Raw genomic sequence first — 26596 nt, 5'->3', positions numbered from 1 at the left:
ATAATAATAATAATAATAATAATAATAATAATAATAATAATAATAATAATTTTAAAAATTTCTTTCACTGCAAAATAATCAGTGTAGAAGCTGCAGGTTTACTTGGAAGTAAATCCTTTGGATATGAAGGAAACCCGTTTTGGAGGAGTGCAGAAATGATCCGGTTTCCCTTATTCTCCATGCTCCCTAAAATACCTCCTCCCTGAATCCAATCCACTCTCCTTCCCTTTGTAACAGTTGCCTTCTCTTAGGTTGCATCCGCACTGGGGAAATAATCCAGTTTGACTCCACTTTAGCTGTCCTGACCCAGTGCTATAGAATTCTGAGAGTTGGAGTTTGTTGCTCCCCCCAGCTTCCGATGACCCCCTCCGTTGCTCCCATCTCTCCCCCCAGCCTCCTATTTCATTCCCTTCATCCCTGTCAGCTACATCCAAACGTGCTCTCCATTCTTGAAGGAGCACCGGAAGCAAATGGGGCAAAATTGCAGCACAGCATGATGGGAAATGTGGGACCTTGGAGTTTTGGGGCGGTGTACCAGGACGGAAGCAAAGTTGCATTCCACACCAGACCAATTTGGATTGAAATCGAGGTGAGCTTGGAAACAATTTTTGTGAATTCGCTTGTTACCGAATTCACAAAAATCAGGATTTGGATTGACTGTGGATCCACCTCGGAATGAACCCTCATAGAAAGCAATCATGTGAGATAATACATCACGTTTTAACATGAATTCGCATGGTTGGACCTGCAGTGGCTTTGGATCAGAGCTGCAAAAACCCTCCATGTGATAAGGCCCTTAGAAGCTCTTGGATCCATTGTGTTGTCTTTTTCCCCACCTGAACAGAAGAAGAAGAGGTCATTCACATTTCTGAGCACGGAATAAGGCCTCACCCCTCCAGCACTGGGCAAACCGCATCAACTGCTGCCTCTGTCCTTCCTTCTCTTTCACTCCATGAGGACAACCGGGCTTTCAGGGTGGAATCCAAGCTGGATCAGGAGGAAGAAGAGGAAGAGGAGGGGACTGACAAAGGCCAAGGGCCAGGTAAGGGAGAACCTTCCCACTTTTGGGTCCCAAAATGTGCCATACAATGTGTTTTGTAAGTAAGGAAGGAAAGGGTTGTATGAAGGGTGAGTGTAAAAAGGAGGAGAGGGGAGGGGGGAAAAAAGGAATGTGGCAGCACCTTTAACTATGCTATTTTCGCATGAGCTTTTGTGGATATACTGTAAATCAACTTCTTTGAATGCAGTATAGAGTGATATCCAGGCCTCAGGATATAAAACACATTTACACAGTAGTGGACTCCTACCATAGGATCAAGAAAGATGCAAATGATAACTCTGGCCCTAAATTTTCAAAATACTGCATAATGTGATACGGGTCTTTCAGATCCATAGTTCTGTTGATGCTTGAAGGCAGTAAATCTGCTTACCAAAAAGCTAGTTTCCCAGGGTTCAAAACTCTGTCTGAAAGAATTCCTGTCTTTGTACGTGGAGTATCGAGGACTCTTGTTTGAAGCCAATGTCTTTGTCTATACCTTTACTAATGGACTGGAGTTTGTGAACATAATTCAGTCCAGCTGTTTCTCTTTCTAGTCTTCCTTTGAAATTGCACCCAATGAAGTGGGTCTATATCCACAAAAGCTTGTGCTAAAATAAAAAACTAGTTAGCCTTAAAGGTGCTACCGCATTCCTCCCCCCCCCTCTTCCTGCTGTTTATGCTTTGAGGGACTATCAGAAGTTGGAAACTACTGCATAGGATGAGGGAATGCAGTAGTTTCTGCAACCTTTTGCTGCCATCTTGTGGGAAGCTTATATGGATCCAGATGAGAAGTCTGTTTCAACAAGAATTATGGAATAAAATATATGTGCCATCCATCAAGTCACCTGTTGACACAGTGGGATTCGTAAGGTTTCTTGGGCAAGGACTCCTCAGAGGTGTTTTCTTCTGATATAGAGCCTATTGCTCCTGGTGGTCTCCCCAGAGCCACCCATTAAAAATGTCAGGCTTCACTCAGAAAATGCCTAAAATTGACTTCAGAACCAGAGCATGCACTTTCTGTTCCAATCTGAATTTTGTTTCCAGCTTGAATGCATATCTGGTTGTTCAGACTTGCATGTTGTGGAAAATGTGCAAAAAGGAAGCATAAACTGAGGAGCATCCAATAAAATATGCAGAAAAAACTGGAGACATGTTATCAAGGTGCTCAACAGATAAATGATTTATTATTGATAAGAAACCCAATAGATTTCATTGCTTCACCACAGCTATTGTATTGTTTTTAAATATGTTTTATGTTTAAATTCTACATTGTTTAATTGTATTTTAAGGGGGGTGGGTTGAGGGTTTGGTCTGTATATTTTAATCTTGTAAGCCGCCTCAATTGCATTTTGTAGAGAGGCGGGATATAAATAAATTTTATTATTATTATTATTATTATTATTATTATTATTATTATTAGATTTCATCCTGTTTATCCTGTCTTCATGGGCTTCAGATTCTCTGAAGATGCCAGCCACAGATGCTGGCAAAACATCAGGAATAAACTCTTCTAGAGCATGGCCCCTTAGCCCGAAAAACCCACAAAAAACTATGAATGCAAATTTATGTATGGAAATGTTTGAAAGTGTAATCACCTGTCCAGAAAGGAGGTCTGCTGAACAACTGGTATTTTGATTTGTGGATGATGTCTTTTGTATTTAGAGAGGAAGTGGCACTGTTCTTATGGATTTTTATAAGTGGATATATTCTAGGGACAATAGTCTTGGTTTAATTGTTGTGAACTGCTCTGCCAAGATTTTGTAAAAGTAGGTTAAAACATTTGCCGTACTTTGTAGAAAAAAAGGGAAGTTGCACTGGCACTGTCCAGCCTACCTTCTGGCTGTGGCCTAGTTCCCCCTTCAGCCTCTCTGCCCAGAGCAGACCATCCATGGGCTTCTTTGAAAACTGAGGAGTCTTTGGCCCTGGGATGAGTGGCGTTACAGAGCCAACGCAAGCCTGATTTTCTTTCCAGGAATAGGGAGCCAGCTCAGCATCATCACCAAGCACAAGGAGGCTGTTGGAGAACTAGACAACAACCCTGTTTCGAAAGCCATTGCCCGCCATCTTGGCATCGATATCTCTCCAGAGGGACGGGCGGCCAGGAATCGCAGGGGCATTGCCATCATCATTCATGGAGCTCCCCTGACAGGTGTGACAGAGAGAGAGAAACTCCCCTTGATGCAGTTTTCTTTCCTTCCTGCAGGAATGAATGGGAAAAGGTCATAGTACATGTTTCCTCTCACCTAAATATCCTGCACTTAACATGCTTTGTAGGGTGTAAATTGCACAACTGATGGCTGAGATACCAAACTCTGATGCAGGGAAATTTATCCTGCCTGCCCGGCTTTCTCTCTATGGCTGTTGCCACTGCCATTCAGGAAGCCGGCTGGATAACCTCAAATAGATTTCCCTGAGTCCTGAAGGGAGTGGGCCTCCACAGCACAGGGCCTGTGGCCACTGTGTGTTCATCTGCCTCTTGACCTGGCAGCTCTTACTCATCATGTTCACTCCTCCACCTCTCTTGGGGGTTTACTGATATCTCTTTATCCCAGGGAAGACAGGTGCTGCTGTGATCCTGGCCAAACACTACAATGCTGCATGCTTGTCCATTGATTCTGTGGTTATGGAAGCCATCTCTGATCGGAGCAGTTCGGCAGGGCTTCGGGCACGGGAACTCTGCATTCGAGCAGCCATTGAGCAAGCCCAACGGGAAAACGAGGAAGGTGGTAAGTAGGCCCAGCAGGTCACTTGCTTTCCCTCCTCTGTGTTGCTTTGTTGTACCCAGCTTTCCCTCAGCACCCTGAAACTGACCTATTCCCAGAGGCTTGTCTACTCTCTGAGCACAGACACCTGTCAGTCAGACTGTCCCTTTCTTGACAGCCTCTTCTTAGTGGGAAGTTTGAACTCTGAAGGAGTCTTCCTCCAGTTCTCTCACATGTAATACATCCAGGCAGTGTTTCCTGAAGAGGATTCAGTTTGGATCCCAATCCAGCTTTTTGGAAAACAGCCCAGCTTGGCTCAGACAGGGGATGGCAGCCAGGCACAAGACAACATGAATGACAGAAAAAAATTAATGTCTTGGTCCCATGCATTTTACTGAAAAATGTGAGGCTCCCGTGCCCAATGCTTAGTGCCCTTTTGGCGTGTACCAGAGACCATACATGTACATGGAAAGGATGTGTCAGAATAGAATCATAGAATTGTAGAGTTGGAAGAGACCACAAGGGCCATCCAGTCCAACCCCATTCTGCCATGCAGGAACTCTCAATCAAAGCATACCCGACAGTTGGCCATCCAGACTCTGTTTAAAGACCACTAAGGAAGGAGACTCCACTACACTCTGAGGGAGTTTGTTCCACTGTCGAACAGCCCTTACTGTCAGGAAATTCCTCCTAATGTTGAGGTGGAATCTCTGTTCCTAGAGCTTGCATCCATTGTTCCGGGTCCTCTGGAGCAGCAGAAAACAAGCTTGTTCCCTCCTCAATATGACATCCCTTCAAATATTTAAACAAGGCTATCATATCATCTCTTAACTTTCTCTTTTCCAGGCTAAACATCCCCAGCTCTCTAATTTATTCCTCATAGGGCCTGATTTCCAGACCCTTCACCATTTTAGTCACCCTCCTTTGGACACGCTCCAATTTCTCAATGTGCTTTTTGAATTGTGGTGCCCAGAACTGGACACAATATTCCAGGTGGGGCCTGACCAAAGCAGAATACAGTGGCACTATTACTTCTCTTGATCTAGACACTATACTTTTATTGATGCAGCCTAAAATTGCATTGGCCTTTTTAGCTGCCGCATCACACTGTTGACTCATGTGGTCTACTTGGACTCCTAGATCCCTTTCACTTGTAGTCTTGTTCAACCAGGTGTCCCCCATCCTGTATCTGTGCATTTCATTTTTCCACCCCAAGTGCAGTACCTTACATTTGTCCGTGTTGAATTTCATTTTGTTAGCATTGGCCCAGCTTTCTAGTCTATTCAGGTCGTTTTGAATTTTGATCCTGTCCTCTGGAGTATTAGCTATTCCTCCTAATTTGATGTCATCTGCAAATCTGATAGTATGCCCCCAATTCTGTCATCCAAGTCATTGATAAAGATGTTGAATAGCACTGGGCCCAGGACAGAGCCTTGTGGGACCCCACTGGTCACTTCTCTCCAGGATGAAAAGGAGCCATTGTTGAGCACCCTTTTGGGTTCGGCCGGTCAACCAATTACAAATCCATGTAACAGTTACCTTGTCTAGCCCACATTTTACAAGCTTGTTTGCAAGAATGTCATGGGAAACTTTGCCAAAGGCCTTATTGAAATCAAGATAAACTATATCCACAGCATTCCCTTCTTCTACCAAGCTGGTAATTTTATCAGAGAAAGAGATAAGATTTGTCTGACATGACTTGTTTCTCTGAAACCCATGTTGACTCTTTGTGATTATGGAATTACCTTCTAGATGCTCACAGACTCTCTGTTTAATGATGTGCTCTAGAATCTTTACTGGTATTGATGTCAGACTAACTGGATGATAATTGTTGGGAGCCTCTTTTTTCCCTTTTTGAAGATGGAGACTATGATTGCCCTCCTCCAGTCTGCTGGGACTTCTCCTGTTCTCCAGGAGTTCTCAAAGAGTATTGCCAATGGCTCCGATATTACATTTGCCAGCTCTTTTAATACTCTTGGATATACAGTAGTTCATCTGGTCCTGGAAACTTATATTCATTTAGATTAATGAAGTATTTCTGTACTATCTCTTTGCTTATTCTGTGCTGAAATTCCCCTATTCTATCCTCTGTTCCTCAGGTTGAGCACCCTTTTCCTTTTCTGAGAAGACTGAGGCAAAGAAGGTGATGAGTAATTCTGCCTTTTCTCTGCCTTCTGTTAGCATTTTTAGCAATAGATTATCCTGATAACGTTTCATGTGCAAACACGTGTGGGATCATTGTCCAAGATGATCAATTCAGAACCCAATGTCAGGTCAGAAGTCAGCCTTGTGCTTGTCAGTGGATCTCATGTGAAATGATGGAAATGGGGAACTCCAGCCTTTTAAGCAGGTTTGCATACAGCCCTAAAAATGATGAAGAAATCACTGCCTATTACGTTGGATTCCAGGACTTCTTGGCTCTAACAGTGTTGTACAAATTTGCTCTGACTTGTCCTCTTGACTTCCTTTGGGGAAGGCTGACCCTTTCTCTCTGTCTCTCTCCCTCTGTGTATTGAGCAGGTGAAGGGCAGCCTTCTCTGGCTTTGGGCACCAGGCTGAGTGCAGAGGCTTTGGCCAAGCACACCTCAGATGGCAGCCAGCATAGCTCTGAGTCCAAAACAGGGCCCCTCTCCAACATCTCCAGAGGCTACCGTGGGAGCACTGCAACAGCAAAGGGAAAATCCGAAGGCCATGGGTCACAAAAGCAGCAGCAGCAGCATCCACAGTCAGATCAGCCTGGGTCCCAGGTGAGAAACTTAGCCAGGTCTTCTCCCACTCTCTATGTAGGGTGTGGATTTGGATTCTGGAGGTCAGTGTGAAACCCTGTCTCTGTACACAATTGCTCATATACTGCTCTTCTCCTCTCCCGATGGCTCTTCTTCAAGGGACTGGTCAGGCCATGCCTTCTGGGTATCAGCAGTGCTGCAGTACCAGGTGCTGCTCCCAGACTCTCGTCGGAGAAAAATCCTGGCCAAACATTGTGTGCATCTATGTGCAATGTTAATTGTGTGCAACAGGTTGCCTGTTGACCTACAATGACCCAATGAATGTTTCATGGGGAAATCCTCAGAGGTGGTTTTGCCAGTGTCTTCCTCTGAAACATAGACTACAGCACCTGACATTCCTTGGTGGCCTCCCATCCATGTTCTAACCAGGGCTGACCTTGCTGAGTGTCCATGACCAGACAGGATTGAGTGCCTTTTTAGGCATTAATTACCTGCTTTGAATTAACATGCAAAGAGAAGGATGCCTACCCTCTCATTCCTAACATGGAAAATAAGAAGTCTGAAAAAGAGAGGTTTCTCTTCCCAATAAACAAAGACTCTGATTTTCTAGGGAGAGTCTGTGCCTTTTCTGTGGGGCAGCTGGTACACTTCCTTCTAGGCTTTGAAGAGTGAGAGCCAAGGATGTGGTGTACTTGGCCAGCCCCATGGCTCATTTCCTAACAGGCGCCCTCTGCTTTGTTGCCCCACTTTCAGGTTCCATCCAGCCCCATTCCTAGTGCTCCGATCCAGCGACGCCTCAGCATCAGTGCCAGTGTGGCAGGAGATTATGGCTTGATGAGCTGCACACTTCCAGAAGAGCTCTTGGTCGAGATTCTTTCTGAGAGGATGCAGGTAAGACCAGCCAGAAGGAGGCACGGGCCAGTTGGCCAGATAATGCCAGGAAACAGTTTGAGACAAGAGGGATGCTTGGTGGTTTCTCCTGGAGAGCACAGCAGGGCTGGATACCATGCCTGTCTCTCCCACCTGCTCTCTATCACCTGGGCCTAATGCAGAGTGGTGCTTTCCTTTCCGAGCAGCTCAGTGACTGTTATCGCGGCATGGTGTTCGATGGGCTAGAAACCATATTTGCCCGCAGCTTGACATCCACACTCCTCTGCCTTCTCAAAGCAATCAACAACCGGCGCTATATCTATTTTGTGAACCTGTCCCAGGACTTTGCTGCTATGAAAGCCAGAGAGAAAAGCAAGCAAGAGCAGGAAGGTAAGCCAGAGGGATGGGTGGGGATGTCCTTCTGCTCAGTCCAACGCTTCCTATTTGAGGTTTCCCATCCCAGTGAGTGGGTCCAGACTAAGCCCCACTGAATACGGAGTATCTTGGAGCCACAGTTTGACCTGCACCCCCCCCCCAACTTCACTACCCTTTCCCTCTTGGCAAGACACCTCATGGGGCGGGGGAGATGAAGTGGCAGCAGTGTTGCCGGTTGGCCTGGATTTGGCCTTGTGTCAGACCCAGGCTTCGGTCTTCTTTCTTGGTTTGTACGGAAGAACGAGAGCAGCAAGAAGCTATTACACGAGAGAAAGCTCGTCTCCAGGAGATGGATGAAGAGGAGTATGATGCCCTGACAGAAGAACAGAAAATCCAGTTTGACCGTGAACTCTTGCAGGCTCTGCGGGAGCGGAAAAAAAGGTCAGGGGGCTCTTCATTGGCAGCCATGGGAATGTGCTTTGCCCACCCGTGCAAGGAGGGCCACAGCTGTTTTGGAGGAAATTGTTTCCTCCTCCATAGGAATCATAACACTAGACAGTTGGAAGGATACCCAAGGGGGATCTAATCCTAACCCATCTCCAGCCACTTCCATTGTACTCATAATTTCCTCTGTTGTGCCCCGTAGGGGAACCCGCTGACCCTGAGGGATGATGGGCATGTATGCTTGCAAATGGGGTGGGTGGAGAGAGTGGACATGCTTCCCAGTGATGGCGCCAAGATCCACAGGTGGTGGACCCTGTTGCTGGAAGTGGGGTGTCAGGTTTTGGGGGGCAAATGGGCAGAACCTCCCTTTAAATTCAGACTTTGGGGTGCCATGACTCCCAGTTGGCCTTCAGGGGACTCAATGGATCAGGCTTTACTAAAGCCCAGCTCCTTTTTTGATGAGACCTCCAGGTACTCAAAGCGGTCCCTCTCTGGTCCTCCTTGCTATGGAAGGACCCTTCCATCACACTACATACCGGTTCATCATTTACCCAAGAGAAAAGAAACGGGTGAGCATGTGTTGGCCTGTGGGGGAATTAACTAGCTGTCCTCCTTCCACCATTTGCTGCAGGGAGCAGGAGAAGCTGGCTCGGGAGCTGGAGGAGAAGAAGCATCAGCAGGAATTGGAGCGTCTGCGAGAGGAGGAAGAGCTGAGGAAGAAGTCAAAGCGATACAAGAGGGAAGCTGCAAGGGAGAAAGAAGAACCTCCTGCTGCTGTCGCCGGCAAGAAGGGCCAGCAGGGAGGCAAGCAGGTGAGTGCCTCTCCCAGGAGCACAGGCCCACCAAGCCCCCATGTTAGCCAGAACTGATGGGGAGCATGCAGGATTACTCTGAGGAGGAGAGACGGTACCAATGGACTTGTCTCTGGGCAGCAGCACCAGGTGGCACTCAGTGAAACTGTGGTGCTTGAAAGGATGGGTATTTGAAGTAGCTAGATCTCTTTTCCTTTCTGTGGGACTGAAACCATCTGCAACTTGGCCTAAATAATAATAATAGCTGAATGATCTCCCTTTCTTTTCCCTGGTTCTTTCTGGCCACTCCAGAATGCTCCAGTGCCCAGTCTCAAATCTGATGGTAAGCTGAACGAAGGGGTAGAGCGCAAATCATCTGCAAAGGATCGTCAGGATGTGAGCACCAATGACAAAGACGAAAAGAAAAAGAAAAACCGTCTGGTCCTGCCGAACGGGCAGCCAGTGGCAGCGCAGCCTCTGGCCCAAGACGAAGAGGAGGCCGAGAAGGAAATGATGAGCGAGAGCGAGAAGAGCCTGGCCCATCGCTTCAAGCTCTATGAGGCGGCGCAGAAGGAGATCTTGCCAGTCCTGATGTTCTGGGACAGAGTCCAGCTGGTCCAGCTGCAGCCCCCTGGTTCTGAGGAGAAGCCGGAGGAAGTGGAGGACCAGCGCCAGGCTCCCTCCGGCCGCAAGGGCAGGAAGGACCGAGAGAGAGAGCGCCAGGAGCGCCTGGAGAAGGAAAGAGCCGAGAAGGAACGCCTGGAGAAGGAACGGGTGGAGAGGGAGCGCCTGGAGAAGCTCAAAGCCATGGAAGACCAGGAGGGCGAGGGAGGCGAAGGAATAGGCATTGGCATCCCCTACCTGGACATCCAGGTCCTCAGTTCCGAGGAATCCAGTGGCAAGAGAATCCTGGAGAGTGGCAAGTTGCCAGATGTCGTCCAGGTGTGATCTTTCTCCTGTGTACGGTGGGTGGACTGGGCTCTGTACACACCAAGGTGGGCAACAGCAGGTAGACTGACCACCTCTTCCCATGACTGGGAAGCCTCCAGCCTCTCAGCAGTCCTCAAGCCAGCATGGTCAATGGCAAAGGAATGCTGTGACCAAAAGTCAGACGACTGCAGGATGCTCACCCCTGTGTTCCTGGACAGAACCCTTTTTGGTGTCACTGGAGACGAGGAGATTGGCAGGGTGCCTTTTGTATTTCTTGGCCTCCTCAAGATCCTGCTTACATTTAAAAACTGGGCATGTTTCTCATGGCATGATTGCTTCACTGTGCTGATAAAACCGCAGCTCATTTCAGAGAGACCTCTAGCATCTCCTAATCTCACAAAATGAGACTGGGCAGCAAAGCCAGGCTTCCTTTAACACCCCACAGTTGCCTTTGGGGTCTCTGGCCTTTGGCATGTCTACCAATATTATGTTCCATGTTTCATAGTGTGGGTGGGGCCAGTGGTCCGGGAATAGGGAGACCCCTCTGGGAATCCATGAACAGGCTGAGGCACAAAATGCACACATGAAACCAATATTGATGCAGCAAGAAGAAACAAAACTTTAATGCAGTAGTGATGTCCCCAACACAAACTAAACAAAACGGTTCCCAAACTGGTGTCCAAGTTGCATTGCTGGAACACGCAGCTTTCAGTCCTTAGAACACTTCACGGGGAAGCTCCCGGTCTCACTCTTCCTGGACCCTTGCCTGAGGCAGTCTGAAAGCCTTCTCGACATATTCTAACTCTGCTTTCTCTCTTTCTAATGGGCGCAGACCGTGTTCCCAACACTCCCCCTTGGAGTCCCACCAAGTCCCTTCGAGGTTGTGTGGACCTTGAGCAATCCTATTCCCGGATTGTAAGGCTCCCCGCTGAGGACCCCTTGCCAACGAGGCTCCACTAAGCGCACTGCTTGGTGGGGCCCTACGCGGAGGTGTCCATATGACGCCTGAAGGCTAATGGCGCAGCCTGACCGGACAGGAGTTCTGGTTACCTGCTCTTTTCCTCTCACACACGCCTCACCGCACCTCCCTCTTCAGCGTCGTCTCCTCTCTCCGAACGCCTCGTCCTTACTCCTTAAATGGTTCCCCGGCTCCTCCTCTTTCTCGGGCGTGGTCACGTTCCCCGCTTACACTTCCACCTGCGCTTGTTCCCCTCTTTCCCCTCCTTCTGCCTGCCACTCCTCCTCAGGGTCCTCCCCCCCTGTCTACCTCTTCTCTCGCCTGCTCAACCCAAACCTCCTTCTCCACTTTTCTACAATAGGCAGAAGATCCAGACAATAAAGTTTAACCTCCATTAGCAACAGACAAAGTAACCTCCCTTGAGATCAAGGCTGCCTTCATCCTGTGGTTTGGAGATGGGGTGCCAGTAAAGAAGAACAAAACAGCCATGAAATACCTCCTTAGAGGTGTATGAACTACTTGAATCTCTGGTTTGTTATACACAGAGTGAAAAGCTCAGTGCTTAAACTCTTTCCTCTGGTTGCTCTTCATACAGTAATAAAAGTCCTTCTTACCTCTAACAGCCTATAGCATGAAGTCTGCAAATAGTCTCTGTTTTTTGTTGTTTCTGTAGTGGCATTAATGGGCATGGCACTGTACAAAATGAAACAAAAAGCATATAATCTAATAAATCCAGTAGTGCAATCAATTAAATAGTTAAGACACTTCAGACACTTTGTCTCAAAGTCTGCAACCACCATACTCTTTCATTAACATATTTTTTTTAATTCTCTTTACTCTTGCACTGAGTATTAATATAACTTTTCCTCTCTCCCTAGGTCTTGAACGGTTTGGGGCTGGGTCCCTTGGGCCCCCCCATCCCTCCCACTGCTTTTTTCTCTGTGATCCCATACCCAGAGAAGCGCATGGCACCTGTCTCAGGAGAGGCTCTCAAGCACTTCACTTTCCTGGCATCTGAAGAACTGAATCTGGATGAAGACAAGAAGGAGTCAGAGGCTGGAACAGAGGCAATGACAAGCCTCCCAGCAGTGAAGGTAGGGAGGCCTCCATGAGACCAAGAATGGACAACTGCTGCTCCAGGGGACAAGGACAAATGTGCCTTGGGCACATTTTGATTGAAAACCAGCAGGCAATGTGACCAGGAAGCAATAATAAGATTTTCCCACAAAATGTGGCCAATATATGGCTCCAGGCACCATCTGGGGACATCTTTGAGCAAATATTTTGCCCTTAACTTTTTAAAAAATGTGTGAGAGTGAGGTGGCCCCAAGAGTCTTACTTGGGGGGATGTGAGTGGCCAGGAAAAAATAAGTTAGGACTGACACTTTCCTATTGCTGTTGTAGCCCCATTCTTTGTTGTTGTTGTTGTTGTTGTTGTTGTTGTTGTGTTGTTGTTGTTAACTGAATCAACTTCGTCTCATGGCAGCCCTGTGGATGAGACACCTTCATCTGCTCTGTGTAGTTCCTTCAGGTTCCTAACCTTAGCCTCCCTGACCTAATCTATCCATCTAATATGTGGTCTCTTTCCACTGCCCTCCACCTTTCCAGAATTATTGTCTTTGGTGATGTGGCCAAAGTACCACAGCCTCAATGTTACCTTCTTGACTTCTAAGGAGTGTTCAGGCATGATCTGTTTGAAACCCCATTTGCTTGTTTCTTGGTCATCCACTTGATCTGTTCAAGGACTTCAGCCCTCTTCTCCAGCACCACATCTCAAATGAGTTGATTTTCTTTCTGTCAGCTTTCTTCACTGTCTAGCTCATATCCTTACATAGTGATGGGGAATACAATGGTTTGGACAATCCTTACTTTAATTTTCAGAGTTATATCTTTGCTTTTTGTGGTCTTATTTAGTCCTTTCCTTTCTTTGACTAGAAGGAAAATACAGTGGTACCCCGGGATACGAAATACCCACGTTACGAAATTTCTGGGTTACGAAAAAAATCCATTGAAAATAATTGTTCCGGGTTACGAAGGTTATTTCGGGTTACGAAAAAAATTTTGGTGCTTTTCGGCGCTTTTTCGCACGAAATCGCGGCTTTTCCCCATTAGCGCCTATGGCATTTCGGCTTGCAAATGCTTTTCAGGTTACGAAAGCGGCGGCGGAACGAATTAATTTCGTAACCCGAGGGAGCACTGTACAGGGGAACCTTTAACAGGCACCATTTGCTGATTGCATACATGAAGGACCCCCTCTCTTCTCTCTTTCTTCCTGCGTTTCTCCTCCTGGGTTTCAGGAGGAACAGATCACCCCAACTCGAGGCAAATCCAGAAAGGAAAAACCTGAGCCAGTTCGAGAAACTCCTAAGGACAAGAAAGGGGCCGTGCGTGGCAAGAAGAGTGCTCAGACAAGCCTCGGTACCGTAACCAATCTGTCAGAGCTAGATCAGGGCAGCCTCACAGCAGAACCATCATGCGAGAAGCTTATCAGGTGAGGGGTGCAACCCTGGGCCTGGGGCAATGGAGCCTGTGCAGGACAAGGGCTAAGCCTTTGCGTTTCCAGCAGCTGAGAGACAGGGAGCATTTGCACACACCTGTGGCTGGTCACGCATGAAGTGCCCTTTTGAAGCACACAGTCTGCTCAGTTGGACAAGGGGTGCCTGACCAGAGTTTCTTCTCAAGAAACATAAAGTGCTTCCTGTTGTAGGGGACCAGAGTTTTGCCCCTGTGAGGGGGATAACGCTCATACCCGAAATGTAATGCCCCCAGCCCCCCTCTGCTTTCAAATAGTCTCTTAAGTTTCTTGTCTTGCAGGCTGAACACTTTCCGCTGGACCGTTCCTGCTAATGGAGAGGTTTCCATTCGCCTCCATTTCTCCTCCATCACAACAGGATTGTTCGATCAGGTCCTGAATTTTGAAATCCTGGGAACTAGACGGCAATATCAAGTTTATTGCAGGGGTACTTGCACTTACCCAACTATCTCCCAGGACCCCAGGTAAGTGCCAGGAAAAGTGCAGTGTGTAAGCTGACCAGTCAGCCCAAGAGAGGTATGTGCCCAAATTTTAACCCCTTCTTGTTGGCCTGGACCTAAACCTACAAGATGCTAATTAGCTCAGATCTAATTCCTATTGGTTGCTAATCATGGTGGCATTATGTGACTTCAGTTCTATTCAGAATTATTGTCATCCTATCTTAGGGTTTTCCTGGCAATATTTATTATTCAGAGGAGATTTGCCATAATATACTCCCTAGTTAGGACCTCAAGGTGGTATACAACCAATTATATTGCAGTACAAATATAGTACTTTTGTGCAGTTGGGCCTTCTGTGTTGATCAGCTCCTGCTGCATCTCTGCATCTCTAACCCAGGATCGTTTTCCCCCACCGTAAGAAGAGCATCAGGCCTGATGAAATCTTCTCCAGAAAGTACATCATGAGCACGGGTGTGCTCCACTTTGGCCCCTTGCTCTGTGGGAAGTCAAGAGAGAGGTAAGTGCCTTTTCCTGTTGTATTCAGGGTAAAAGTGTAAAAGGACCAGAGACCATTGCCATCTCCCCAGAGCATCTCCTTTCTGGGCAATTTTTGGCTCCTTCTCTGTGGAGGGATTCTGGGAATTATAGTGCACAAGATTAACTTTCCAAGCATTGAGCATGAAATGTTAGAAGCTGCAGTTGATCTCTTTCCTGGTTGATCACTGCCTTGCCTAGACAACTTGTAGCTGTTGCGATTACCAGCTTGACTGCAAAAGAAGCATGATGAGATGGGAGAAGATTTAGGTCTTCCTTGGACATAAACTACTTTGCTATAATGACAGGTTTCCTGTTGCAGGGAAAAGCACATCTGGCCAGAGAGTAGGGGGGGGAACACGGGGCCCCTCCCTCACAGCCAGGCTGCAGCCAATCCTTTGTCCAGCCATCTTTGCCTCTGACATTCATGGCATTTACCTATAAAGCCCTATGTGGCTTGGGCCCGAGTTACTTGAGGGACCACATCTCCCCATATAATCCGCCTCTCACACTCAGAACAACCGGGAAGAACTTGCTGGATATTCCACCTTCTAAATATGTTATTACTTCCCAGATGGCCTTCTCAATAGCGGCCCCACAAATCTGGAATAGTTTTCCCGACGAGCTCCGTCTTATCACCCCCCTGGAAACATTTAAAAAGAGGCTTAAAACCTTCCTCTTCTGTCAAGCCTTCCCCCCTGGAAAATGAAGTCTTGTACTCTGATCCCATTGACTCTCTACCTCACCCTATTGATTGATTGAATGATTGTTTTTAGATTTGTATATTGTATTTAGTGCTCTTGGTTTTATCTATTTTTATGATGTGTTTTGTAATTGGTTTTAAACTCTATGTAAACCACTTTGATCTTTTGGAAAAGCGGTATATAAATAAAATTTATTATTATTATTATTATTATTATTATTATTATTATTCCTCCTCACGATAACAGATACAAGGCTGCTCGATACCCAAATCACTTCGAAAAGATCACCATTCTCAACATCTCCCCTTTGGAAGCTGAAGTGCATTTCTTCTTTCAGTATGACTCCAAGGCCTTCACGTACCTCCTGGACCCCCCCCTCCATGACCCTCAAGCCCAACGAGAAGCAGGTAAAGTCAGAAGGTGGGCACTCTCTTTCGTTAACTGGCTGCCCAAATGGCCGCCCACCTAACTTGATACTGTGGTTGTCTGTCTTGACCTCCCAGCTGCTGACAGTCTGGGCATATCCAACAGCCAGTGGTATATTTGAGGACAGCATTGTCTGTTGCATTAAAGAGAACCCAGAGCCTGTGACCTTCCGGATCTGTTGCCAAGGGGTTCGCCCAGAACTGGAACTGGACCGCCGACAGCTGCATTTTGAAAAACTGCTGCTGCACAGGTTGGACCCAGCTGTTCGCCCCATTCATCAGTTACTGTTCCTTCCTTGCTTATTTGGTATTCGTAGCATGGTGTAGTTGGGGATGTGACACTTTCCCAAGTGCTTTGGGGAACAGAGGATCATAGCGTTGGGAAGGACCCAATGTCCCATCCCCTGCCCATGCAATAATCCCCTGCCAGGGGTCAAGTACCCCTGAAAGGTGGGCATTGTTATCGGGTCATAGAATCATAGAGTTGGAAGAGACCACAAGGGCCATCCAGTCCAACCCCCTGCCATGCAGGAAATCTCAATCAAAGCATACCTGACAGATGGCCATCCAGCCTCTGTTTGAAGACCTCCCAGGAGGGAGACTCCATCACACTTTGAGTGAGTTTATTCCACTGTCGAATAGTTCTTACTGTCAGGAGGTTCCTCCTAATGTTGAGATGGAATCTCTTTTCCTGTAGCTTGCATCCATTGTTCCGGATCCTAATTTCTGGAGCAGCAGAAAACAAGCTTTCTCCCTGTAGTTTTTCAACCAGTCCTGGTTGGAGATCAGCATTTTGGCATGTTATTACTGCAGGCAGCTCACAAGTTTTATGCTGCTGTCTCTTTTTTCTAGCATGAACAGAAGGGAGCTGTCTTGTGTGGTGTCTTGGTCTGAGTGTTCAAGTCTGACTTGAGGAGACCCAGGTTCAAATCCCACATTAGCCATTGAAGCCCACTTGGTGATTTTGGGCAAGTCACTTTTCTCTCAGCCTCAGAGGAAGACAACGGGGGCAAACCTCCTATGAAGAAATATGGCCAAGAAAAACCTGTGATGGGGATGCCATATATCACAGTTGACTTGACACATAATAACACAATGGACAACTGCTTCCTACCTTTCAATTTTTGCTCAAAGGAAAACATTCACAATTCATGCCTGTGGCAGATGATGAGATATATTGTTGTTGGTATTTTTTTATGTGCCCTCAGGTTGACTCCAACTTATCCTCACCAGAGGTCGATGCTATGGAAATATAAAATTAGCCTAGAGGCAGCTGTAGCTGGTGGCATCCCTGTCAGTGGGGTGGGGAGTCCACTCCATGTTTTAACAGTTTGAATTTTAAAGGTCTCTCCAAGACTCTGAACCTAATTTGGGGATGTTTCATCACCCTGGACAGCGCCTTTGAAATTCAGACGGATAAAATCTAGAGTGGAAGCCACTAGCTGCCACTGCCGACTTACGTCATTGACACACCACTTAGATGAGGATTCAGTGTAAATTTGAGAATTCCCCTTTAGATGAAACAGGTGATGACTTGAAGGGGATCCACAAGAAACAAAGTTTGGTATGGAAATTCTACATGCCCTTTTGATGAATTGAGGCTGAAGCCAAATTCAGAGTGCCTGGTGTGGGAAGAAGATTTGAGCACTCCAGAAAACACTGTTGTGTTGGCTTCTCCTCCTCTTCCTGCAGAAAGGAAACCAAGTCTCTCTATCTTAAGAACCCCACCCCATTGCCTGTGGCCTGGCGGATTAGTGGCCTGGAGAACATTGGAGATGATTTCAGCCTGTCGGATGACTTTGGCATAATCCCGCCCTTCTCTGAGTACTGCCTGCTGATGAACTTTAAGGCCACAAAGGCCCTCAACATTAAGAAGGCCATTCGCCTGGAGGTGAGTGAGTAGGCTGTGTGTGGTTGCCCCTGCATGCAGCCAGTTTCCACAGCCAAACAAGGCCTGGGACTTCCCTTTTGCCCTGCTTTGGATACCAAGACTTGAACAGAAAGTGTCAAGTTGAAAGTGGTTCCCTGCAAACATGCAGAATCTCATTTTTCATTGCTGCAGGAAAATAGTGGTTGTTTTTATTGCTCTTAAGCATGACAAGCTAAGTGAATTTGTATCTGTATCCCAAACCAGATACTTTTACGTTTTGGCAAAATTTAGAACAAGAGCTTTCCCTGTTTACAGAAACACTAAGGATTTCCCTGTCAAGAAAACATATGTTGCTTTGCCTCTGGGAACCCCACTCTCTTCACCTGTGTGGATGCCAGGTGGGCAGCAGTTTTGCCACTCCTCCTGCAACCATCAGTTTACAGCACCCTCCCTCTCTATTAGGAAGTGCTGTTTCTCTCCCAGTCCCTTTCACTTCCACTCAGTGTTTTTTCTCTTTCTACTCTGCTTTTTTTCTTTCCCCACATGCACTGTTTTTCTTTCTGGCTCCTCTTTCTTTCCTTGCACCCCAGAACTTCTGCTCCATTGTCACCTCTGCTAGCTTTCCTTCTGTAGCTGCATATAGGAGTTTAAAGTCATAGTTTGGCCCGGGTGTGTGTGTGTTAATGGGACACAGAGAGCGAAGGGGGGGGGCGTGGGGAAAGAAGAGCTCAGTTGAGGGGGATATACAGTCCAGCACTCCAGGGGATTTGAAAGCCACCAGCAGATATCCATCAAACAGAGCGATGCTTGCTGTCATTGTAGGTCTCGGATGCGGAAAACATATTGGGAATTGTCCAGATTGAGAACATTCAAATTGTTGCCGAGGCCTATGATGTGGCTCTGGATATCAGCTTCCCCAAAGGTGGGTGCGAGGCTCCCCAGCATAGGGTAGTCTTGGCTCATTCCAGCTGGTGTCAATCATATTAGCCTTCCTGTATTGAGATTTCAGTGTCATCTTTCTATGCTCTGTGCATTAGTGTAGAGAAATTAGAGACCATGGGCCATTCATAAAGTGTTGAGTCTTCCTCACCAAGGAAGCGCTTCTAAGAATACAATACAGAAGGCTCTTACACCAGATCTTTAGTTATGTTTTAAAACTTTTGTATGTTCCATGCAATTTTATACTGTTTTAGCTAGATGATTATAATTGTTTTTTTAAAAAAATTATTGTAGAGTTTTTAAACAATTTTATCCATGAGGTGCCTTGGGTCCTTTTCCAGGAGAAAGGTGGCATATAAATGTACTAAATTACAAAAAGTTTTTTAAATCCTCCATTCTCTGTGGCCATTACAGGTACAAATGGTGGCCTGGAGTTTGGGGTTGTCAGAATCACGGATGAAGTGAAGCAGACTCTGTCCCTGAAGAACAAAGGCAAATATGAGATTGGTTATAGGTAAGAGGTTCTGTCCCCCTTGAAGATGTACTCTCAATTGCCTTTTCCCCATTGGATTAAAGAAACTGCACAAAAGCTCCTTCCACCAGATATCTTCAGCACTTCTGAACAGCCTCCATGCTGCTTTTATCCCACATTCAGATCAACATATTGTCAATATTTCTCTTTGCTTTACATCTGTATTTTGATTAAGGACTGTCATTGTAGTTTGAGAAAACAATGAAGGACCTATATGGAAATCTAGCTGGGGTGTTTCACTCTGCACAGTTGGAACACTATGATTCCCCTGTAACGGTCATAGCTGTATCCTATGGAATTCTGGGATTTGTAGTTTGGGGAGGCACTAGAACTCTTTGGCTGGGAATTTGTATTATCTCCTAGACAATATATCCCTGGAATCCACAGGTTGCAGCCATGACAGTTAAAGGGGAATCACAGTGCTGTAACTGTGAAGTGTAAAAAGACTGTTAGTCAACTGACTTTATTATGCAAACAGCTAACTTTGCAAAAACCTAGCTAACCCCCCCCCCCTTAAGTGGCTTAGCTCTTTTTAAAGGCATTGGAATAGGTATAGTTATGCATTAAAACATAAGGAGTAAGGTCCATTTTTGTCAGAGTTTGGTCATAGTTTCATGAGGATTTCCCATTTTCTGAGTTACCTCTGGCTTTAATATCAGGAATCATCCCAGATAATTCATGAGAAGTCTCCATTCTCTCCATACTTTTCAGCTTCACCGTGGAATCCACAGACCATAGCATGCCAAACCTGAGTCCGCTGTTCGTCATTCAGCCCCAGAAAGGGAACTTGGGTCCCAATGACCGCCCAGCTGCGGTCCAGATCATTTTCCGTGCAAAGAGGGAAGTAAAAATTGAGGACAAGCCTGTTCTGCAGTGCCACGTAAGTCAGCTAGGAGTAGCTGGCCCTAAAGAAGCCATGAGATGCCCTGAGTGTGGGTCAGGGATGTGCGGTCTTAAATTATTCATTCCCACAAGGGGGAATAAATAATTTAATCAACTTTGTCTCTTCTGCCAGACATCTGTGAGAACTATGCCTTTTTCAAACAGGTTTCACAGGGACAAGACTGTCTCTGATGGCAAAATGGAGGGAGAGGACTGAGCAAGGTTCAGGGGAGCCAGTCTGCAGCTCCTTGATGTTTCATAACAATGCAGATGCCATCGTGTGCATGGCATCTGCACACAATGGCATTATTGAAACGCAGCCCATAATCGCAATCCTCTTTGTTTGGCTGCCTCCCCTTCTAGCTTGTGTTGGAGTCTGGGTGGGCAGACATGGGACCATCTCCCTGTATTTGTTTTTCTCTGACTGGGTGGTGACTTCCAGACAAAGCGAGAAGAACTTAAACTTTAACTGATTGTTGACCTTAGCTGTGGAACCTGTAGCTGCATTGTACCAATGTGTTAAATTTCACCAGGCAGATCCAGCTGTTGTCTCTACCTCTTGTTTTAAAAAGACTGATCTAATATGAATTTTCAGAGAGTTTCCCACTGAGGCACTGACCTCACTATGAGGGGAACCTAATTTGATCACAATCAAACCCCAGTGGAATAAAAGTTAGAAGGGCCGGTCAAAACTCTTGCATTGTGCAACTGCCTAAATAACATTAAGGCACTAGAATCTAGATCCTATCTGATCTAGGAAGTAAGCAGGGTCAACCTTGGTCAGGGTTTGCATGGGAAACTACCAACAAAATACAAGGTGCTTTAGTTATAATTTAAAAAAAAAACTAGCAAAACTCCCCTTGAGTATTTGTGGGATTTATGGGGTCACCATAAATCAGCAGGCAAGGTGAAGGCATGCACACACACACATATTAAATTATTTCTTTATTTACAACATTTTTTCCTTGCACTCCAGCCAAAAGGGCTCCCAGAACAACCTCTGTAAAATCAATAAATGCAAGACAACCCACAGTCTTACAGTCTTACAGAGTGCAAAAGGTTAAGGCAGGGGGAGGGCAGAAGGCAAACTGAAGGACCAGTTCTTAAATTGACTGGCTTGATAAAACAATAATTTTGAGCAGAAATAATTCAAGGCAAGGAGGAATCAAACAGAATCATTTTCTCAGCAGAGCCAGCACCATGGGCTTTGCTTTCCACTTCTCCCTCTGATGCATCCATGGCTGCATTCACACTGGAGAAATAACCCAGTTTGGCACAGCTTTAACTGCCCTGGCTCAAGAGTATGGAATTCTGGGAGTTAGAGTTTGTTGTGGGCCCAGAGTGGAGCAGAGCTCTGCTCTGGACCCAACAACATACTCCAACTCCCAGAATTCCATACCCTTGAGCCAGGATGCTGAAAAGTGGTGCTAAACCAGGTTATCTCTCCAGTGTGGATGCAGCCCAGGTGGAATATCAGCTGTAATAATAATAATAATAATAATAATAATAATATTTATTTGTATACCGCCCTGTGGCGAACCAATCCGGGTGGTTGACAACAGTAAATATAACAAGAGTAAAATATAAAATTAAAAACATTATAATCCCTCCCCTCCTTAAGAAAGTATTAAAAAATATGACAGATTAAAAACACAATATCAAAGCATAAAACATAATTAAAACAAACTAAAAACCCTGGTGTCCCTCTGTTATGGGGCAGCTGAGGGAAATTAGAAGAAATGGATCATTAGGGCAGGGGTTCTAATAGGGAGGGCTTGATGTACTAACAAGGATCTTACCGGGAGAACCTAGAGCGAATCCATTTGTCAGCTTAACCTCTTGCTCTCAATGCAGGTTATTGAGCCCAACTTCTCTGAAGGAGGGGAGACCATTGCCACCATCCCAATCAGACTGTCTGTGCAGTGTGCGTTCTCCAAATACAGCATCACCCCTGTGTCACTCATCAATTTTGGACCGCTAGTGAACGGTTCCCGGAAGAGCAGCAGTTTCACCATTGAGAACAAAGGCTCCCTCGATTTTAAATTTGGCATCTGCCGGCAAATTCGAGATGCAACGATCCCACTGAGGAAAGGGTGAGAAGAGAATGTTTGGCCCCAAAAGAGAAAGAAAGAGGAAAAGGCAGCTGGGGATCCTGGCAGCCTGGTTCTTTCCCATATGCAGCTGCACCTCTGATTTGCCCAGAAATAGAAAATAAAAACACTGAAAGCTGAGACACTCTCCTCCCAAATGCAAGATGAAGAAAAAACACATTTGGATGGAGAACCATGGACTAATCCTCAAACACACACACACACACACACACACAAATGTGTAAGTCTGTGGGGGTGCAATTTTGGAAGTTTGGTAGGCAAGAAGAACACCATAAGTACCAAATCCACATTTTAAAGCTTCCCTTTCCTTCCCAAAAGATTGTTAGTAATCTCATTTGATTCCCTAAGATTTTAATAAATATAGATAATACTATGATGCAGTGTTTCTGCAATAAAATGACAACACATTGGCTCCTAATGCCATCAAGATTATCTCCAGCAGCAGAGCCTTGGTTACGTCTCTCCAGCAACGAACCACAAATGCAAGTGTATCATGTAAATACAAATACCTAATTCAACTGTGTATAGATGTTTATATGCACAGGTAATAGAAAAACTTACAAAACACTACTCGGTTCAGTATATATCAACTTGCTTCCATACTTTAGAAGGAACAGCAACTGTGTAATATACAGTAATTAATCACAATTAATTGGCTGATGTCCAAAAATAGGATTTCAGCCAATTCAACTGTTGTGACGGCAAACGTATTAGCAAGGGAGTCCTTCACAATGTTGAAAGTAAAATAGTACACCACAACAATGACTTCTCCAGGAACAGGTGCATTTGGTGTTGCACAAATTTTGACTGTGCAAAAACACTCCTGGTCACTGCTGAGACCTGGGCCTCTGGCTCAGAGCTGAATCCAGGAGTATCCCCAAACTGTGAATCTGCGTTTTCAAGGGGAGAAGTATGTGGGCTCACAGTTCTTTAATTTTTCCCATTTGGGGAGAAATGGGATGATGATTGTTGTTATTATCATAGAATCCTAGAGTTGGTAGGGATCCCCAAGGGCCATCTAATCCAATCTTCTGCCATGCAGGAACACACAATCAAAGCACCCCTGACAGATAGCCACCCAGCCTTTGACCCTGGCTTTCCCCCAAAACTGGGATTCACGGAGGCATACGGTTACACTACAAAAATGTTTACAATCTATGATTACAGAATAAAAAACTATAGTTAAAAGTGTTTATAGCCATGCAAATTTAAATATAGCTAATAATAATAATAATAATAATACTTTATTTATATACTGCTTTTCCAATGATCAAAGCGGTTTACATCAAAAACACAGTTACATTTGCATAGCCTGATTATATTGTTTGTTTTCTTGGTTCCATTCTCCTCTTGCAGAAACTCTAATGTTAAAAGCTCCCGTTCCCGTGAAGCAGACGTTGGTCGGCAGAATGTCACAATGACCATTGGCAGGCAAAGCAAGCGAGCTGAATCTCTGCAAAGGGATATGAATCTCATAGTTCAGGTGAGCCTGTGTCCCTTCCTCCTCCTCCTCCTCTCCCATAGCCTTACTTGGGCTCTGATGCCAATGCCTTTTCCTTGACGATTTCTATTGCCTGTGCAGATAGTGGTTGGATAGTCTCTGTCCTCTGATGGACACCAATGCAGCCTCCTCTCTCTTCTTTGTCTAGTGCAGGGGCCCTGTCTTTTGGGGGCTGGCCCAGCTGTCCATGGAAATAAAATCCCAGAGTGTTATGAGTTACCCAGCATCTTGCTGGGTCTTGCAAAATAGAGCCTCAGGGCAACTCCCACTCATACTTCTTATAGAAATCTAAAGAATAACATTCAGAAGGGTTCCTGTGGGGACCAGCCTGATTGACCCCATGCCATAATAATAACAGCACATTGAATCATGTACACTTCCTACCCCCTGAAAGAGAGAGGGAGCAAAGAGGAATTCATACTGGTTGGGGTATGTCCATCACTATCCAATCTGTTTGGAATTGGATTTGTCCTTTGCATCACACCAAAATGGATTGTCATGGTCAGGATCCAAGGAACCATTTTCCCTCTCCTAGACTAGAGGAGAAGAGCTGCAGAGGAAAATAGCAAAGGAGGTTGCAGCAGAACAAGACTTGTTGGTTTCTTTTGAGAGATGGCAGCCTGCAATGGCTGCCTGCAGGCAGGCAGGTCAGCCAGCCCTCCTCCTCATGCTCTACACCTCCTTCTCCTCCTCTTCCTCTTCCTTAGGCTCGCTTCTCCCTTGGCATGTTCACCGTTAGCCCCGGCTTTGGGACCATTTCTCCAGGAAGCCATCAAGTCATCACAGTGGATTGCATTGCAGATCAAGTTGGGAAGTGTGAGGAGTACTTGATTATTGAGATCACTGACAGACACCCTGATGACAACCCCGGCGGCATTCTGTATACTCTGGAGGCTGAATCGTGCATCCCAGGTAGGCAGCAGTATCCATAGAGCTGTCCCAACTGGAAAGGGATGCCTCTGAACACCATCCCTCGAAGCAAGCTGTGGTGTTGTTCAAAGGTCACAATCTTTCTTCTCTGTGAAGACTTGCAGGAGGATTAGCAGCAGTGGAAGGTTCAGGAGCCATGGTTGACCACTGGCAGATGCGCAAAAGCTCTGAAAGATCCCCAGTTACAGTATTTCACCAGAACATTACAGTGATTCTTCCTACCACCCAAAACTAGATAGCTGAATTGAAGGGAGCTTGGAGTAACTTAGAGAGGATTTTTGTGTGCACGCTCAGTATTCCTTCCTTCATATTTTTCTTAGAGCATTGGTCAGAGCCATTTCTTCAGGGTTTTTTTCCCTGGGATGGGGTCCCATGGCTGTCTTTTGCTTCCTTTTCCCCAGGGTTTGTGACCGATGACATCAAGAGCATTTTCGAGGAACATCGGATTTGCAACCGCAGCGGGCTTAGCCAGGTGCTGAAGATGGTCGGATGCGAAGGTGTATTTGTGATGGACGAGAACAGGTTTATCTTCACAAACATCCTTGTGGGGCACCAGGCCTCTGCCCGTTTCAAGATCTGCAATACCGGCCGAATCCCCTGTGACGTCATTCTCGCCACAAAGCCGATCTCTGCCAAGGTGAGGGAAATATCCTGGCTGTGGATTCAGGGTCACTGCTGTCTCTGAAACTGTAGGTCAGGATGAACTGCATTTAGCACTGGCCCAGAAAAATAATGTTGTGTAGAAGCCCAGCCCAAACAGAAGATCTTTATTGACTAACTGTGCATCCTGCTTCTCTCCCAGCACAAGCCCCAGGTGACTCACAGCAATGAGAATAAAACTATAACACAGAGACCCTTTTACACAATTGCCAAAAGTCTGTTTAAGTAGAAAGGTCTTTGCCTGCTGAGGAAGGAAGAGCCGAGAAGGGCACAGGCAAGCCTTCTTTGGGAGGGAGTCCCATTTTCTGTGAGTCGCCACTTAGGAGGCCATTGTTGGCAGGGAGGGCTTTTTTAGCTGCTACATTTTACATTGCCCAAAGTGCCCTTTGCCAAATAAAAAATATAAATAACCTATAAAGCTGATTTGTGTGTGTTGGGGAGGATTTACTGCTGCACTGAACTCTCTGTTTGCTTACTAGCTTCTGCTCAGCTCCAAGCCAGAAAATGAGAGTCTTCCATGTCCTACAAATGGGGGGGGGGGGTTGTCCTACCTTTTCTCTGGGGGTGATCCCTGAGGCTTCACTGATGGTGGTGCTTTTCTTTCCACAGTCTCCTCTCCGAATGGTCGACGTCTTTGAGCTCCATCCTGTGCGGATGTGCATCCCTAGCCGCTCATATGCCTTTGCCACCCTGACCTTCTCACCCCAGGTCATGCAGAGTTACCAGTGCATTTTTGAGGCTTCCATAGATGCCGCACCCAGGTAGTCCAGCTATGAGGATGATGGAGTCAGGAGGAGAGGGAGAGGTAGAAAATGTCTTTGGACTGCTTAAATAAATGTGTGAAAACAGAGTTTTCTTCCATCTCTCACTTTCAGTGTGGTTGCCAAATCCAGACACTTATCATTTGAGGTCACCGGAGATGGCAACCTTCCTCAGATCACCATTGTGCGCCCTGTGCTGTGTAACAAGAAAGGGAACCCACTCCTCCTCTTCCGGAGGCTCCTGCTGGGCCACACGGAGACCCTTCCTCTTGTGGTCAAGAACAGCGGCAGCATCCTCGTCCAGGTAGTGAAAGGTGGCATGGCAACCAATGCTGAGAACCATGGACAATGGTCTCTTTCCCGCTGCCCACTTGTAGCACTTGGAGACACACCTTGCACAATATTGGGAGTCTGAAGGCACCTAGGCACCTAGTGGAACTGCAGATGTCAAGATTCTGGGGGGGAAGTGGTTCCATGACAGTTAAGGTGGCCTCAGACTGCTATAAATGTGCCGTGTGAAAGTGACTTGACAAGTAAATGTTATCCTTCTTGCCATGACCATGCTGTGATGGGAAAGGTGGCTGTTCCAGGACCATCACCACCTTTGTGGTGGCTTCCAGAACTGTCCCAGTTGCCTGGCTGCTGTCCCAGTGTTCCTTGCACAGGCACATATGCGTCTGCATGGCCAGAAAACCAGGGCAGCCGGGGCTGAGGAGGACTGGCAGTCAAGTCGGGAGGGCCATAGCAGAGGAAGGCAGGGGAAGGGAAGCATATTAGCGGACCTTTTGGACTGGCTCCCTGGACACCAACCGTGGAGCAGGGCAGGAGAGAAAGTGGAATAGCCCCAGAGGCCAGGGTGGCTATTGAGAGTGGCAGTGGGAGGAGAGGGCATTGATGATGAGCAAAGTTCTGAGTTCTGTTTATTTCTCAGTTTCTTTC

General features: G+C 46.3%; 2 protein-coding genes across 6 annotated transcripts in view; one reads left to right on the top strand and one right to left on the bottom strand.

Moving 5' to 3' along the window:
- Positions 1–26596, bottom strand: part of LOC121920437 — a 196008-nt gene that overhangs the window by 85511 nt on the left and 83901 nt on the right. The gene's annotated exons all lie outside the window — the stretch shown is intronic.
- The window catches only part of LOC121920312 (hydrocephalus-inducing protein homolog), an 87501-nt gene that overhangs the window by 33130 nt on the left and 27775 nt on the right, over positions 1–26596 (top strand). Inside the window, 26 exon segments of the mRNA XM_042447447.1 lie at positions 845–1042; positions 3012–3188; positions 3592–3765; positions 6262–6488; positions 7221–7358; positions 7544–7727; positions 8012–8153; positions 8788–8968; positions 9260–9889; positions 11714–11929; positions 13133–13326; positions 13650–13832; positions 14206–14325; positions 15293–15416; positions 15418–15453; positions 15550–15722; positions 17164–17362; positions 18164–18263; positions 18695–18794; positions 19524–19692; positions 21549–21787; positions 23162–23288; positions 24014–24218; positions 24638–24873; positions 25506–25657; positions 25772–25961. Coding sequence (XP_042303381.1) covers positions 845–1042; positions 3012–3188; positions 3592–3765; positions 6262–6488; positions 7221–7358; positions 7544–7727; positions 8012–8153; positions 8788–8968; positions 9260–9889; positions 11714–11929; positions 13133–13326; positions 13650–13832; positions 14206–14325; positions 15293–15416; positions 15418–15453; positions 15550–15722; positions 17164–17362; positions 18164–18263; positions 18695–18794; positions 19524–19692; positions 21549–21787; positions 23162–23288; positions 24014–24218; positions 24638–24873; positions 25506–25657; positions 25772–25961 — 4814 coding nt within the window.

Source organism: Sceloporus undulatus, chromosome 1, assembly GCF_019175285.1.
Source record: "Sceloporus undulatus isolate JIND9_A2432 ecotype Alabama chromosome 1, SceUnd_v1.1, whole genome shotgun sequence".
Lineage (NCBI taxonomy): Eukaryota > Metazoa > Chordata > Lepidosauria > Squamata > Phrynosomatidae > Sceloporus > Sceloporus undulatus.
The sequence above is the reverse complement of the archived record's forward strand: the minus strand, read 5'-3'. Positions and strand labels throughout refer to the sequence as shown.